The sequence below is a fragment of the Platichthys flesus genome, chromosome 18 (genome assembly GCF_949316205.1).
Source record: "Platichthys flesus chromosome 18, fPlaFle2.1, whole genome shotgun sequence".
Taxonomy (NCBI): Eukaryota; Metazoa; Chordata; class Actinopteri; order Pleuronectiformes; family Pleuronectidae; genus Platichthys; species Platichthys flesus.
The window spans coordinates 20,491,591-20,505,189 of NC_084962.1; the positions used below are offsets into that span (position 1 = coordinate 20,491,591).

At 44.4% G+C, this 13,599-nt stretch overlaps 1 protein-coding gene across 1 annotated transcript; it reads right to left on the bottom strand.

Annotated features, from left to right (window-relative positions):
* Window positions 1–5,877: 5,877 nt before the first annotated feature.
* LOC133973533 (bifunctional protein GlmU-like) lies at window positions 5,878–9,721 on the bottom strand. Its single transcript, XM_062411453.1, has 3 exons — window positions 9,610–9,721; window positions 6,829–7,020; window positions 5,878–6,311 (listed from the first exon to the last, which is right to left on the bottom strand). The coding sequence occupies exons 1-3, from the start codon at window positions 9,610–9,612 to the stop codon at window positions 5,964–5,966; spliced, it is 543 nt and encodes a 180-aa protein (XP_062267437.1). The 5' UTR covers window positions 9,613–9,721; the 3' UTR covers window positions 5,878–5,963.
* Between the last annotated feature and the right edge of the window lie 3,878 nt (window positions 9,722–13,599).

A 13,599-nucleotide genomic window follows, 5' to 3' on the forward strand; every position in this document is an offset into this window, starting at 1 on the left:
GCAGACGAGCCGACGCAGTCGCTGAGTTTATCTCATACAAACATTTCAAATCATTTTGCTGTCGATAGGAAAAACGTTCTGTCGTTTGTAGGAAAGTGTTAGTGCTGCCCCCTGCAGTCAAAGATCAGAACTGTCGAGCGTGTGTCTGCAGCTACATGTGGCTGTGTAGCGCTGTTAGCATCCATTAGCTTGGAAGTGTTGGTTTAAGGTCGACAGCTGATTTTACACCAAACGTTCCTGAAACCTTTAGTCCCAGGAACGTTTATCAAGAAACTAAACGGTTCCTACTGAACCCGTTCATCTGCGACTCCATCTGAAGATCTGGGGCCTGAACGGTGAAGGTCAACATGCCCAGGATACCGTTCACCTGAACTTGACCTCACAAACTCAACTTGATAAACCAGCCCAGGTTCTCCTCACACCTCACCACACCTCAAGGATTCAGTTCATTTCATGAATGAAGAATCAATTTCATTTCAGGACCTTATGAGCTTGACGGTTAGAATCAGTTTCAGAGGAAACACAATAAACCGGAGGGAGGGAAGGACACTGGAGAAGTTCTGTTATGAATGCACCTTTTGTCAATATCTCATTCTGCTGTGGTTGTGCTTATTAAAGCCAAATCATATCTGCCTGTTTAAAATATATAAATATTTCCTGAGAGGAATAAGAAAGCTGTGAATCTCTTGTTTTAGAATATATTTAAATGTATGCATAATATATACATATATATATATATGTATACAGTTCATTTTGATGATTAATACAATTTATGGCTTGATTTTCACTTCTGCGACAGAAACCAACAATGGAACTGAAACGTACAGATCGATGTTGCTTCAGATTTGATGTTGTTTATTCAGAACAGACATGAAATCCTCCTCTGTCAGAATTATTGACACATGCTGCCCCCTGGTGGTGACAAGCAGAAGTTGGAGCCCCCCCCCAGAGGATCTTCTTTTCCTTCAGAGTGGGAGAAGATTGTTTTTTGACTAATTATTTCATTTTCATAAGTCAGAGTCAGATCAAGGCAGAGGAGGCAGGACTAAACTAACGCATCTGCAGATATGTTTAAAGCAAGCTTAAGAAATCTCAAAATAACATATTCATAATATATTCAACCGGCACATTATCAGATCATTGATCCTCGAGCCTCTTCTTGTCCCAGTTTTCAGCCTCGTGGTGTCTTGTAATAAAGGCAAAGAGAAGACGTGGTCGTTGACTCGTCCCAAACTGCATGTTTATCCTCCTCATTCAAAAAGTTCCCTCACAACCCTCAGCTGCAGCCGTCCGATATCAAAACCTGACTCATTGTGTCAGAGAAAAACTGAGTGCACTTAAGCATGAGATGCCTTCATCGGTCTCAGCAGTGAACTTCTCCTCGTCTTCATCACGACCTCAGACCTCCGGGCTGTGACTGCAGGACTCTTCAGCTGAGGAGAAACTTTCGGAATCAGATGCATTGTTGGTGTTGTTGTTGTTGACTTTGTGAACTGTGTAGAATGTGTGTGTGTGTGTGTGTGTGTCTGTGTGTGTAGGAAACAAGTTACCAAACTTGTGATAACTTCCTGTGCAGTGCCGCTCTGATGTTCTGAACTGTGTGTTGTCCTCCGCCTCACGCTGTGACATTCAGACACAGCTCCGTGTCATTAGCCTGGGAGATCTTCTGCTGCCACATGAAAGCTGCTTGATCGGGGGCTCCGCGGGGGGCCGGTGGGGGGGCGGGGGCCCGGGCCTGGACCCACGACCGCCACTGTGCCGTCGCTTGTTTCCCCAAACAGGAGCAGGCGTCTTCCAAATGACCTGGGCTGGTGTCGATAGAAGGGAGGGGGCGGCTGAGCCACAGCAGCTCACACGACTCATTACTCAAACACATGATACGGCCGGGGGATGAAAGGGCACCATGGGAAATCACTAATGAGGAAGAGAGCAGATTCTAAGAATCACCATCGAGCCTCCTCACCAGCTTCTCTGCTGCTCGCTCAGAAACCACTGCTGCAGGAGAAGGAGGTTCACCTGAGCAGAGGAGCACCCGGTGGAGCTGTAAGGGAGGGTTATCACCTGGAAGGGCCTGGTTACTAACTGTAGGGGGAGGGTTATCACCTGGAAGGGCCTGGTTACTAACTGTAGGGGGAGGGTTATCACCTGGAAGGACCTGGTTACTAACTGTAGGGGGAGGGTTATCACTTGGAAGGGCCTGGTTACTAACTGTAGGGGGAGGGTTATCACCTGGAAGGGCCTGGTTACTAACTGTAGGGGAGGGTTATCACCTGGAAGGGCCTGGTTACTAACTGTAGGGGGAGGGTTATCACCTGGAAGGGCATGGTTACTACCTGTAGGGGGAGGGTTATCACCTGAAAGGGCCTGGTTACTAACTGTAGGGGGAGGGTTATCACCTGGAAGGGCCTGGTTACTAACTGTAGGGGGAGGGTTATCACCTGAAAGGGCCTGGTTACTACCTCAAGGGGGAGGGTTATCACCTGGAAGGGCCTGGTTACTACCTGTAGGGGGAGGGTTATCACCTGGAAGGGCCTGGTTACTAACTGTAGGAGGAGGGTTACCACCTGGAAGGGCCTGGTTACTAACTGTAGGGGGAGGGTTATCACCTGGAAGGGCCTGGTTGCTAACTGTAGGGGGAGAGTTATCACCTGGAAGGGCCTGGTTACTAACTGTAGGAGGAGGGTTATCACCTGGAAGGGCCTGGTTACTAACTGTAGGAGGAGGGTTATCACCTGGAAGGGCCTGGTTACTAACTGTAGGGGGAGGGTTATCACCTGGAAGGGCCTGGTTACTAACTGTAGGGGGAGGGTTATCACCTGGAAGGGCCTGGTTACTAACTGTAGGGGGAGGGTTATCACCTGAAAGGGCCTGGTTACTACCTCAAGGGGGAGGGTTATCACCTGGAAGGGCCTGGTTACTACCTGTAGGGGGAGGGTTATCACCTGGAAGGGCCTGGTTACTAACTGTAGGAGGAGGGTTATCACCTGGAAGGGCCTGGTTGCTAACTGTAGGGGGAGGGTTATCACTTGGAAGGGCCTGGTTACTACCTGCAGGGGGAGGGTTATCACCTGGAAGGGCCTGGTTACTAACTGTAGGGGGAGGGTTATCACCTGGAAGGGCCTGGTTACTAACTGTAGGGGGAGGGTTATCACCTGGAAGGGCCTGGTTACTAACTGTAGGAGGAGGGTTATCACCTGGAAGGGCCTGGTTACTACCTCAAGGGGGAGGGTTATCACCTGGAAGGGCCTGGTTGCTAACTGTAGGGGGAGAGTTATCACCTGGAAGGGCCTGGTTAAGACCTGGAGCTGGAGGGTAAAACTAGAGAAACTGTGGCTTTAGAAAATCCACCAAAAAGTGACTTTGATTAGAAACTTTCACAGAATCATAGTTTTTTTCCAGCATCAGATCACATCTGAGAAAAGAAGAACAATAGTTTAATTCAGGAAGAATCTGGAGATAAATCGGTTTCTCTGGATATTAAATCAAATCCTTCTATCACTGGTAATTTCCATTTGTCCATGATGATAACTGGGAGGGACGAGCTGTGCACCCGGCCGCACTGAGCACAGATTAAAGTCTCTGTCGAGCTGGAGCATCACAGTGAGATGTAATTGGGGCCTCACAGCAGGAGGCCGCCTGCACACGCTGCTGTGGAACACTAATAAACAACAAACGCTACTTCTACATGTTCTCCGCCGACATTTCAAATACGGACGACTCGCATTTCCCTGAGAAAATCTAACAAGTGTACGTGAGCAGAGGAAAAACAAGACTGAGCCGGGTTTAATCACCTCGCTTCACACATGCCCCATTTAAAGAGAAGAAGAAGAAAGAGGCGAGTTGAGAACAGACTTTAGATCAAAAGCTGGTTTCAAATCCAGAACATGCGCTCGCTGCCGCCGCGTCTTCTAATTTGTCAGCAAAGAGAACTGAGCGTCTCAAACGGTCTCCCAGGGGGCACTGGGGCAGACCACCAACGCTTCTCGGCCACCATGCTGCGTCAACACAACAACACAAAAGCTCAAAGCTGCAGCGGGGTCGCTTTGTAGCTCAGCTTTAATGTGTCCGGCTGCCCCGCTGTCGTGTGGCCTCGTCCTCCTGGAGCAACACAAACTGTGAGACACACATCGCTGTGCTGAGGGCACGTCGCTCTGTCACTGTACACACAGGTTGTGTGGCTCTGGTTGTGTCATTGTATTGGTCCGGTTGTGTTGCTCTGGTTGTGTTGTTGTGGTTGTGTTGCTCTGGTTGTGTTGCTCTTGTTGTGGTTGTGTTGCTCTGGTTCTCTGGTTGTGGTAGTGTTTCTCTGGTTGTGGTTGTGTTGCTCTGGTTGTGGTTGTGGTAGTGTTGCTCTGGTTGTGGTAGTGTTGCTCTGGTTGTGTTGCTCTTGTTGTGGTTGTGTTGCTCTGGTTCTCTGGTTCTGGTTGTGTTGCTCTGGTTGTGTTGCTCTGGTTGTGTTGCTGTGGTTCTGGTTGTGTTGTTCTGGTTGTGTTGCTCTTGTTGTCGTTGTGTTGCTCTGGTTGTGTTGCTCTGGTTGTGGTTGTGTTGCTCTGGTTGTGTTGCTGTGGTTCTCTGGTTCTGGTTGTGTTGCTCTGGTTGTGTTGCTCTTGTTGTGGTTGTGTTGCTGTGGTTCTCTGGTTCTGGTTGTGTTGCTCTGGTTGTGTTGCTGTGGTTCTGGTTGTGTTGTTCTGGTTGTGTTGCTCTGGTTGTGATGGTGTTGTTCTGGTTGTGTGGTTCTGGTTGTGTTTCCCTGGTTGTTGTTGTGTTTGGTGGTTGTGTTGCTCTGGTTGTGTTGTTGTGGTTGTGTTGCTCTGATTGTGTTTTGGTTGTGTTGCTCTGGTTGTGTTGTTGTGTGGTTGTGTTGCTCTGATTGTGTTTTGGTTGTGTTGCTCTGGTTGTGGTTGTGTTGGTCTGGTTGGGTAGCTCTGGTTGTTGTGGTGTTGTTCTGGTTGTGTGGTTCTGGTTGGGTTGTTATGATTGGGTTGCCCTGGTTGTTGTTGTGTTGTTGTGTGGTTGTTGTTCTGTTGTTCTGGTTGTGTTGCTCTGATTGTGTTTTGGTTGTGTTGCTCTGATTGTGTTTTGGTTGTGTTGCTCTGGTTGTGGTTGTGTTGTTAATTCTTTGTGGATTCATCACATGACACCAGCACAGAACTAATGAATGAAACAGGAAAAGCCGGAGAGGAGAGTTTCCTTGAAAGTGAATAAATGATCATTAACCATCTTGAAGTAAAACCTGTGACGTGACTTCTTCCAGCTGACGAACACAACCCGGCTGTGAACACACTCTGAACAAACTGGAGGCTGTGACCACGCCCCTCTCTCCTCCTCTTCCTCGCCCTGAGGCCTCTCTCTCTTCATCACAGTTAATCCCTGTGAGGAGCTGCAGCTTTGTCTCGTCACCACCGGGGGTCAGAGGCTCTGAAAGGCTGCAGCTCAGTTTAACATCAATTAACAGAAAGCTGCCCCCCCCCCCCCCTGCAGAGACGCTGCTATTGGCTGTGAGATCTGTGTGTGTGTGTGTGTGTGTGTGTGTGGAGGCTGCATGATGAAGATGTGGTTTCTTGAAGCTCTGCAGATAACGAGCACTTAACAACGATTTGTTTTAAAAAGACACTTTGAACTGAAAACTGTTTCAGCTCCGATCAGAATCCTCCTCGTCCTCACACACAACACAACACAACACAACTTCACATGTTCGTGTCGACATGCGTGCACGGTCATCATCACGTGAATAACAACTAGCCTTCTGCACGTGGATTTAAAACATGTTCCATTGAATGTGTTGTCATCATCAAGAAATGTTCATGTTCAGTTCCACACTGACTAAACTCACACACACACATTGTGTCATTATAAAAGCAGACGTGTGAGACGATGCTCAGTGAGCAGCCACAAGGCCACAGGCCAGTGTTTATTCTTCAGTGTTTGTTTACAGGTTGGACATCACAGCCAATGACCTTGGATCACAAACACAGATTGTTGATCACCTCGTGCTTCACTCCTTCAGCATCTGGATCAGCATCTGGATCAGCATCTGGATCAGCATCTGGATCAGCATCTGGATCAGAACCGACCCGCGGCTGAACCACGAGCTCGGGGAACCCCGTGTGCACGTCCATCTCTCTGGTGAACTGCAGGTCCAGCGCCTCCCCGACCACCAGCTCGGCCGTGGTGAACACCTCCAGCCCCCCCAGCACGTGCCCCCCCACCGTCCTGCCCTCGGCGTCCGCCAGGCAGATGTGGAGGTGGGCCTCCGGGTTCAGGGTTCCGACCAGGGACACGATCTCGTACCGACCGCTCAGCTGGAGCACCTGAGGGAGGAGTCAGTGTCACAGCCCGTCTGCACAACGTTAACACAACCTGGTTTGTGCTGTTGTCACTGATCCAGGGTGTGAACATGTCAGCAGACAGAAGATACAAGTACACAACACGTTACACAGTACAACATAGTGTGTACTTATACAGCCGTGGATCTGATGAGAGCAGAACAAACAGTATAATAATACTTCATGGGAAGTGATGACATGAACATGATCCACAGGTTGTAGTGAACATCACGAGTCCCTCAATGTTCTCATGTCACAATATTCTGTTTAAATTATGACACAATATTCTGTTTAAATTATGTCACAATATTCTGTTTAAATTATGTCACAATATTCTCATGTGTAAATTATGACACAATATTCTGAACACTCAAGTCTATAATAATATTTTCATGGATTATCATGAATATGAGTTTTACAGGCGTCTGTTGCAGGTTTATACTTTCACACACGTTTAAAGATACAGAAAACACACAACGTGGAAACAACTGAACTACACAACCTCGTTTGTGTTGGTCGCGGTGGCGTTGGCCAGCCGGAGCGTTGCCTTGGTGACGCTGCCCACGCAGCTGATGATGAACGGCGCTTGAAGTCGCCGCTCTATCACGAGCGCCTGCAGAGCGGCGAGCAGCTCCAGACCCGGGCCGAGCCGCACCGCGTGGACCCGCAGGGCCGAGCCCCCCCCCGCTGCACTCTGGGAAACACACACAGATCGTTTGTTTCTTTGTGTGTGTTTGCTCGTCTTTATATTTTTTACTATTTGACCTTTTCTCAAGATATTTTACTGCTGAAATATAAATAATGTGAAAAACATAAATGAAATCAGATGAATGAGAGAGAAAGAAGAAGGAGCTGATTATTAACCATGAAGCTCTGAAGTGACCGACACTGATATGAAGTTAAATATTAACTCGGTTTTAATGAGTCATCGAAGAACCAGAGTCAGACTCAGCTCTCTAAACTGATCCAGTGTGTGTGTGTGTGTGTGTGTGTGTGTGTGTGTGTGTGTGTGTGTGTGGTCCATTCAGCTCTCTAACAGGATCACTGTGCTAAACCAAACAGCAGCCGTGACCTCTGACCCTACAGGGGTCTTTTCTAAAAGTCTCTGAATACTTTTAGAAAAGTATTCAGAGAGGAGGAGCCAACTTTACATTTTACTATGTGTGAAACTAATAATAATGAATAACTCTCATTATCTTAAAGTTCTAAATTGATTTAGTTTCTTGAAATGTATTTGAACATTTCCCAAAACGACAGAGTTCTTCATGAGAGATTTAAAATCCAAAGTATGGTGGAGGATTAACGGATGTTACTGAAGCACGCAGTAACAGAACTTCATCACATGTTCCTCAACTCCAACGTAACTTGGTAAGTATAAAATATTATCATTAAAATGTACTTTAAAGAATTAAGAACGTGTTTTTCTCATCATACAAACTGCAGATTGTTTTACGCATGGATTCACATGTCAGCAGCTTTTATATCTGTCAAATGGGACTTTTATCAAATATGTTTTATATGTATAGTCCATATTTTAAATAAAGCAGCGGAGTAAACACTTTATTATAAGAATAATATGTAATATAATGTAAAAACAGCTCTCTACTGTCTATGAGTAAACTAAAGTTAAAATTAATTCTTAAGAAGTTTAAGACTTTTATGAAAACTAAAAACCTTTCAGGCTTCAGCTTCTCATTAGAGCCGCGTCATGTTCGACGATATGACAACTTTGTTTTTTTTAAATAAATACATAAAATATATTAGTTCATGTTTCGTTAACAATGTATTTTTGTTTTTATAAAAATGTATTTTGTTCTTTAATAATACAATATAATTAGAAACATAATTACACTCGATTACAGATGATGGGATTTATTAGTTGTGTGCTGTGGTCTTTCACAGTTAAATTATATAGTTATAAATAAAAACCTTTATTTTACAGTATAAACGAAGAAGAGCAGATTTGCATATGTTCATAGTTTTTGTAAAAGATGTTTTTGTAAAAGATGTTTATTTTCCACTTCTATATTCTTGGTTGTTTATTTTTTATTTATAATACAGTTCATTGTTAAATCACATTTCTTAGTCAGAAGGGTTTGAACACGACTCTGTGGGAATCACAAAGAAAATCTAGATCTACAAATGTATTAATTATTAGTTATTTTAAACAAGCCTGATTTAGATTCTTTCTAGATTCCTACTGAGGTCTGAGAAGCTCAGGTGAGAACTTTGAAACATGGAGGAGACGTTCAGGTGAATAGTTCTAACTTCAGATTGTTGATCAGGTGAATACTTCTAACTTCAGATTGTTCAGGTGAATATTTCTAACTCCAGATTGTACTGGTGAATACTTCTAACTCCAGATTGTACTGGTGAATATTTCTAACTTCAGATAGTTCAGGTGAATACTTCTAACTCCAGATTGTACTGGTGAATACTTCTAACTTCAGATTGTTGATCAGGTGAATACTTCTAACTCCAGATTGTACTGGTGAATACTTCTAACTTCAGATTGTTGATCAGGTGAATACTTCTAACTTCAGATTGTTGTACTGGTGAATACTTATAACTTTAGATTGTTGATCAGGTGAATACTTCTAACTTCAGATTGTTGTACTGGTGAATACTTATAACTTCAGATTGTTGATCAGGTGAATACTTATAACTTCAGATTATTCAGGTGAATAGTTCTAACTTCAGATTGTTGATCAGGTGAATACTTCTAACTTCAGATTGTTCAGGTGAATATTTCTAACTCCAGATTGTACTGGTGAATACTTCTAACTCCAGATTGTACTGGTGAATACTTCTAACTTCAGATTGTTGATCAGGTGAATACTTCTAACTCCAGATTGTACTGGTGAATACTTCTAACTCCAGATTGTACTGGTGAATATTTCTAACTTCAGATAGTTCAGGTGAATACTTCTAACTCCAGATTGTACTGGTGAATACTTCTAACTTCAGATTGTTGATCAGGTGAATACTTCTAACTTCAGATTGTTGTACTGGTGAATACTTATAACTTCAGATTGTTGATCAGGTGAATACTTCTAACTTCAGATTGTTGTACTGGTGAATACTTATAACTTCAGATTGTTGATCAGGTGAATACTTATAACTTCAGATTATTCAGGTGAATACTTCTAACTCCAGATTGTTGATCAGGTGAATACTTCTAACTTCAGATTATTCAGGTGAATACTTCTAACTCCAGATTGTTGATCAGGTGAATACTTATAACTCCAGATTATTCAGGTGACGCGGTTTCGTGTGAACTCACCATTCTGCTCCAGGCTCGTGAGGAACTGGATCTGACTCACGTGCAGCAGGATGTGCGCGTGCTCGTTACAGACTGACACTTCCTGTAGTGTCACTGTCTTCATCCCTGGTCTTCTACCGCCACCTGCTGGTGACGGTGCAGCTCTGCAACTGGGTGAGTCCATATTCATGTTTGAGTCTTTTTTTTTGAAATAATAAAAATAGAAAATCTTTTGTGACATATTAGTGACTGAACATGGGATGGGTGCATTCCACTTTGTGATTTAATAACAACAACAAAAACAACAATAGATAATGTGAATAATAACAGAATTAACTGTATTAAACATAACTCCAGACCAATCGTTGTGCTCTTTGTGTTGTGATGTGAGGACTCATGTTATTATTTTCATGTTTTAAAATATTCCAGTAATTTAGTGTCTCACTTCGACTGAGACACAAACATCCTGATTTCTTTTATTTCACACACATTTTATATTGTGTATTATTGTGATATTTCACAGGAAACGTTACACAACTGTTGTTCTCCACCTGAAATAAATTAAACCGAATGTCCAAAGTAAAACGTGTTTCACATTTTCACGCTCTCATTTAAACTAAACTGTTTCTCTCTCTGCTCAAATATTTTCTCAGTTCACAGAACGTCCCTGTTTCAGCCTCCAGGTGGCGCTGCGGTTTGAACAATGAGTGTGGTTCTGACTGATTTGCACTTTGAGTCCTGGCGTCACTTGTTGTTGAAACATAACTTCACATGTGAGACGATTCCACTTCCTCCACGTGTTGCTCCAGACAAACAGATCTGATGCAACCAAACTGAACCATAAACTAAAGACTTCACACTTCTACAGGTCTACTGCCACAGATCAACAAAATGACCAAAGAAGAGAAAAGGAACAGAATAGAACAGAATAAAATAGATAAGAATATAACAGATTAGAATAGAATAGAATAGAATAGAACAGAATAGATTAGATTAGAATAGAATAGAATAGAATAGAATAGAATAGAATAGAATTGAAAGCCTTAATTGTCATGTACAGGGGGAAAGCAGTTCAACAAAATTAGACGTTTAAAGTTTAAATCCGACAAAAGACACAAACCAGGAGACCAGTAAATACTTGAATATATAAATATCAGTGCACAGAAGGGTCATTTAAAAATTATGTTAATCTATATTTCAACCTATATATTTATATTATAATACAATTAGAACACATACTTTCAATAGAGAAGAGGTCAGAGGTCACATCATGTTATGAGGAGGCATGTTCAGGAAAATCGTCAAAACGAAATCAGATTATAAAAGTAGGAAAGAGACAAAAGCTTTTGAATTATTAAAGATCAAGAACAATGTAGAACATAATGTCCCCCTCTGTTGATGAACGATGTTCAGATGCTGATGATCAAAACACCTTCACCTCACATGAATCCTGCAGCTCCACAGACGACTGGTCCCAGACCTGCTGTTGTACCTCCTCAGTGTTTTTCCGTGTGATAATGAGCAGATTAAATCAGAGTTGTGGCCGTGCCGAGGCTCCTGGGAGCTGACGAGGCCTCGCTCCACCGGTGCTGCTGAGTGGAGGCACTCACACGTTTTCCCCCTGCGCCGCCCGGATTACTATCAGGTTACAGCGTCCATGACGACGGCTTAAAGCTACAGGACTTTACAGAGAGAGAGAGTTCAGCTCCTGTCCCAGGATCAGTGGAGCTCTGATGGACAGAAGATGGACAGAACCTCCACCTTGTGTCCATCTTCTGCTCTGATGGACAGAAGCTCCACCCCCGAGCTCATCTTTGTTTCAGTTCCATGGAGTTTGATTCACCTGATGGTTTGTGATGTCACCTGTTGGTTTGTGACGTCACCTGATGGTTTGTGATGTCACATGTTGGTTTGTGATGTCATCTGATGGTTTGTGATGTCACCTGATGGTTTGTGAGCTGCTGGTCTGAAGCCTCCTTTCGACGCTGTGTTCAGCGCCATTTTGTTTTTTTGGAAACGAGAAGTAATCATATTTGGAGGAGCAGGGGGTGGAGCCTGACTGAGAGCTGGGGGACACCCCCACCTACATCTGCCACCTGCACCCATTGGATGACACTAGCTGTCAATCACACTGTGGTATCCGCCTGAGGAAGTCAAACTAGAAACTTTACTGTCTGTTTCTTAATAATCTCACTAAACTTATGTTAACAAATAACTTTCAGTTGATTCTTTCTTTGATATTACTTTTAAATGATGTGTAGTTTCATCTTCTGGATGAATCATTGTCTTTCTTTGACTTCTCGTCTTTAACGGTGCTTCACAGACGAAGTTATTATAATCATTGGAAAGTGAAGCGGTCCGGACGCTGACAGCAGCAGAGACAGAGACAGAGACAGAGACAGAGACAGAGACAGAGACAGAGACACAGAGAGACAGAGACAGAGACAGAGACAGAGACACAGAGACAGAGACAGAGACAGAGACAGAGACAGAGACAGAGACAGAGACAGAAACAGAGACAGAGACAGAGACAGAGACAGAGACAGAGACAGAGACAGAGACACAGAGACAGAGACAGAGACAGAGACAGAGACAGAGACAGAGACAGAAACAGAAACACAGAGAGACAGAGACAGAGACAGAGACAGAGACAGAGACACAGAGAGAGGGACAGAGACAGAGACAGAGACAGAGACAGAGAAAGAGACAGAGACAGAGACAGAGACAGAGACAGAGAAAGAGACAGAGACAGAGACAGAGACAGAGACAGAGACAGAGAAAGAGACAGAGACAGAGACAGAAACAGAAACAGAGACAGAGACAGAGACAGAGACAGAGAGAGACAGAGACAGAGACAGAGACAGAGACAGAGACAGAGACACAGAAACAGAGACAGAGACAGAGACAGAGACAGAGACAGAGACAGACACAGAGACAGAGACAGAGACAGAGACAGAGACAGAGACAGAGACACAGAAACAGAGACAGAGACAGAGACAGAGAGACAGAGACAGAGACAGAGACAGAGCAGTTGACTCTGGAGACAAGAGAGTAAAGTGAAGTTTGGTGTTTGTTCAAACTCTGCTGTTAAACACAGAATCCTGCGTCTGTATCATTTTAACAAAGAACAATGAGGCTTCAGAATATTCATTGTTTTAGTGAAGCTTCCCTTTAATTGGATTCAGGCTTTTAATCAGTAGTTTTGGCAAATAAGTGTGTTTATGTGTGTGTGTGATTGTGTGTGTGTGTGTGAACTAATTAGGACCAGCAATTACCCCAAACTGTGGCTGTGTCTCCTGCAAGGGGGGGGGGGGGGGGGGGCAACAATAGCAGACTGTCAGTGCCAGCGCTGCCATGCAGAACAGATGCATGTGGACATGCCAGACAAAGGCACGGCTGGCCGAGTGTGTGTGAGTGTTTGTGTGTGTGTGAGTGTTTGTGAGTGTGTGTGTGTGTGTGAGTGTTTGTGTGTAAGTGTTTGTGTGTGTGTGTGTGTCAGGATTATTGGGGGTGGGGGCAGAGTGTGTCCGATGCAGTGGCAGTGGAGGAGGGCTGCTGGCAGCTCAGGCATCGTTCCGCGACACCAGCAGCTCCCAGCAGCCCCTGCTGTCTCAGCCACAGCACCCCCCCACCCCCCGGAGCTGTCAGTCTCCCAGAAGCCCCTGCTGCGGCGCCTCTGGTCCAGCCTGTTAATTGAGGGGTCGACTCTGTTCATTACGACATCATCTGCATAACGAGCCTGTGATCTGCTGTGGTCATGTGACGTGTCGTACTTTAATATGCCGCACCTCCACGTACCTGGAGTCATGTGACTGTACTTAGATCATGTGACCATAATATGATCATGTGACATCAACTAATGACGACCACGAGGCGCTGATTAGAGTTTTATAAGGATTTTCACTTGTGAAGTAAAAATAATGAATCTGATCACGTGTGAGTCCTCAAAGGTCACAGCTTCCCCTCCAGAATAAATGAATATACACACACACACACACACACACACACACA

What these genes read in the sequence shown, in the direction of transcription:
- LOC133973533 (XM_062411453.1), bottom strand. An exon ending in CCGCGACCAACACAAACGAG is followed by an intron (nt 6,312 to 6,828) that starts GTTGTGTAGTTC and finishes CTCCTCCCTCAG; the next exon opens with GTGCTCCAGCTGAGCGGTCG.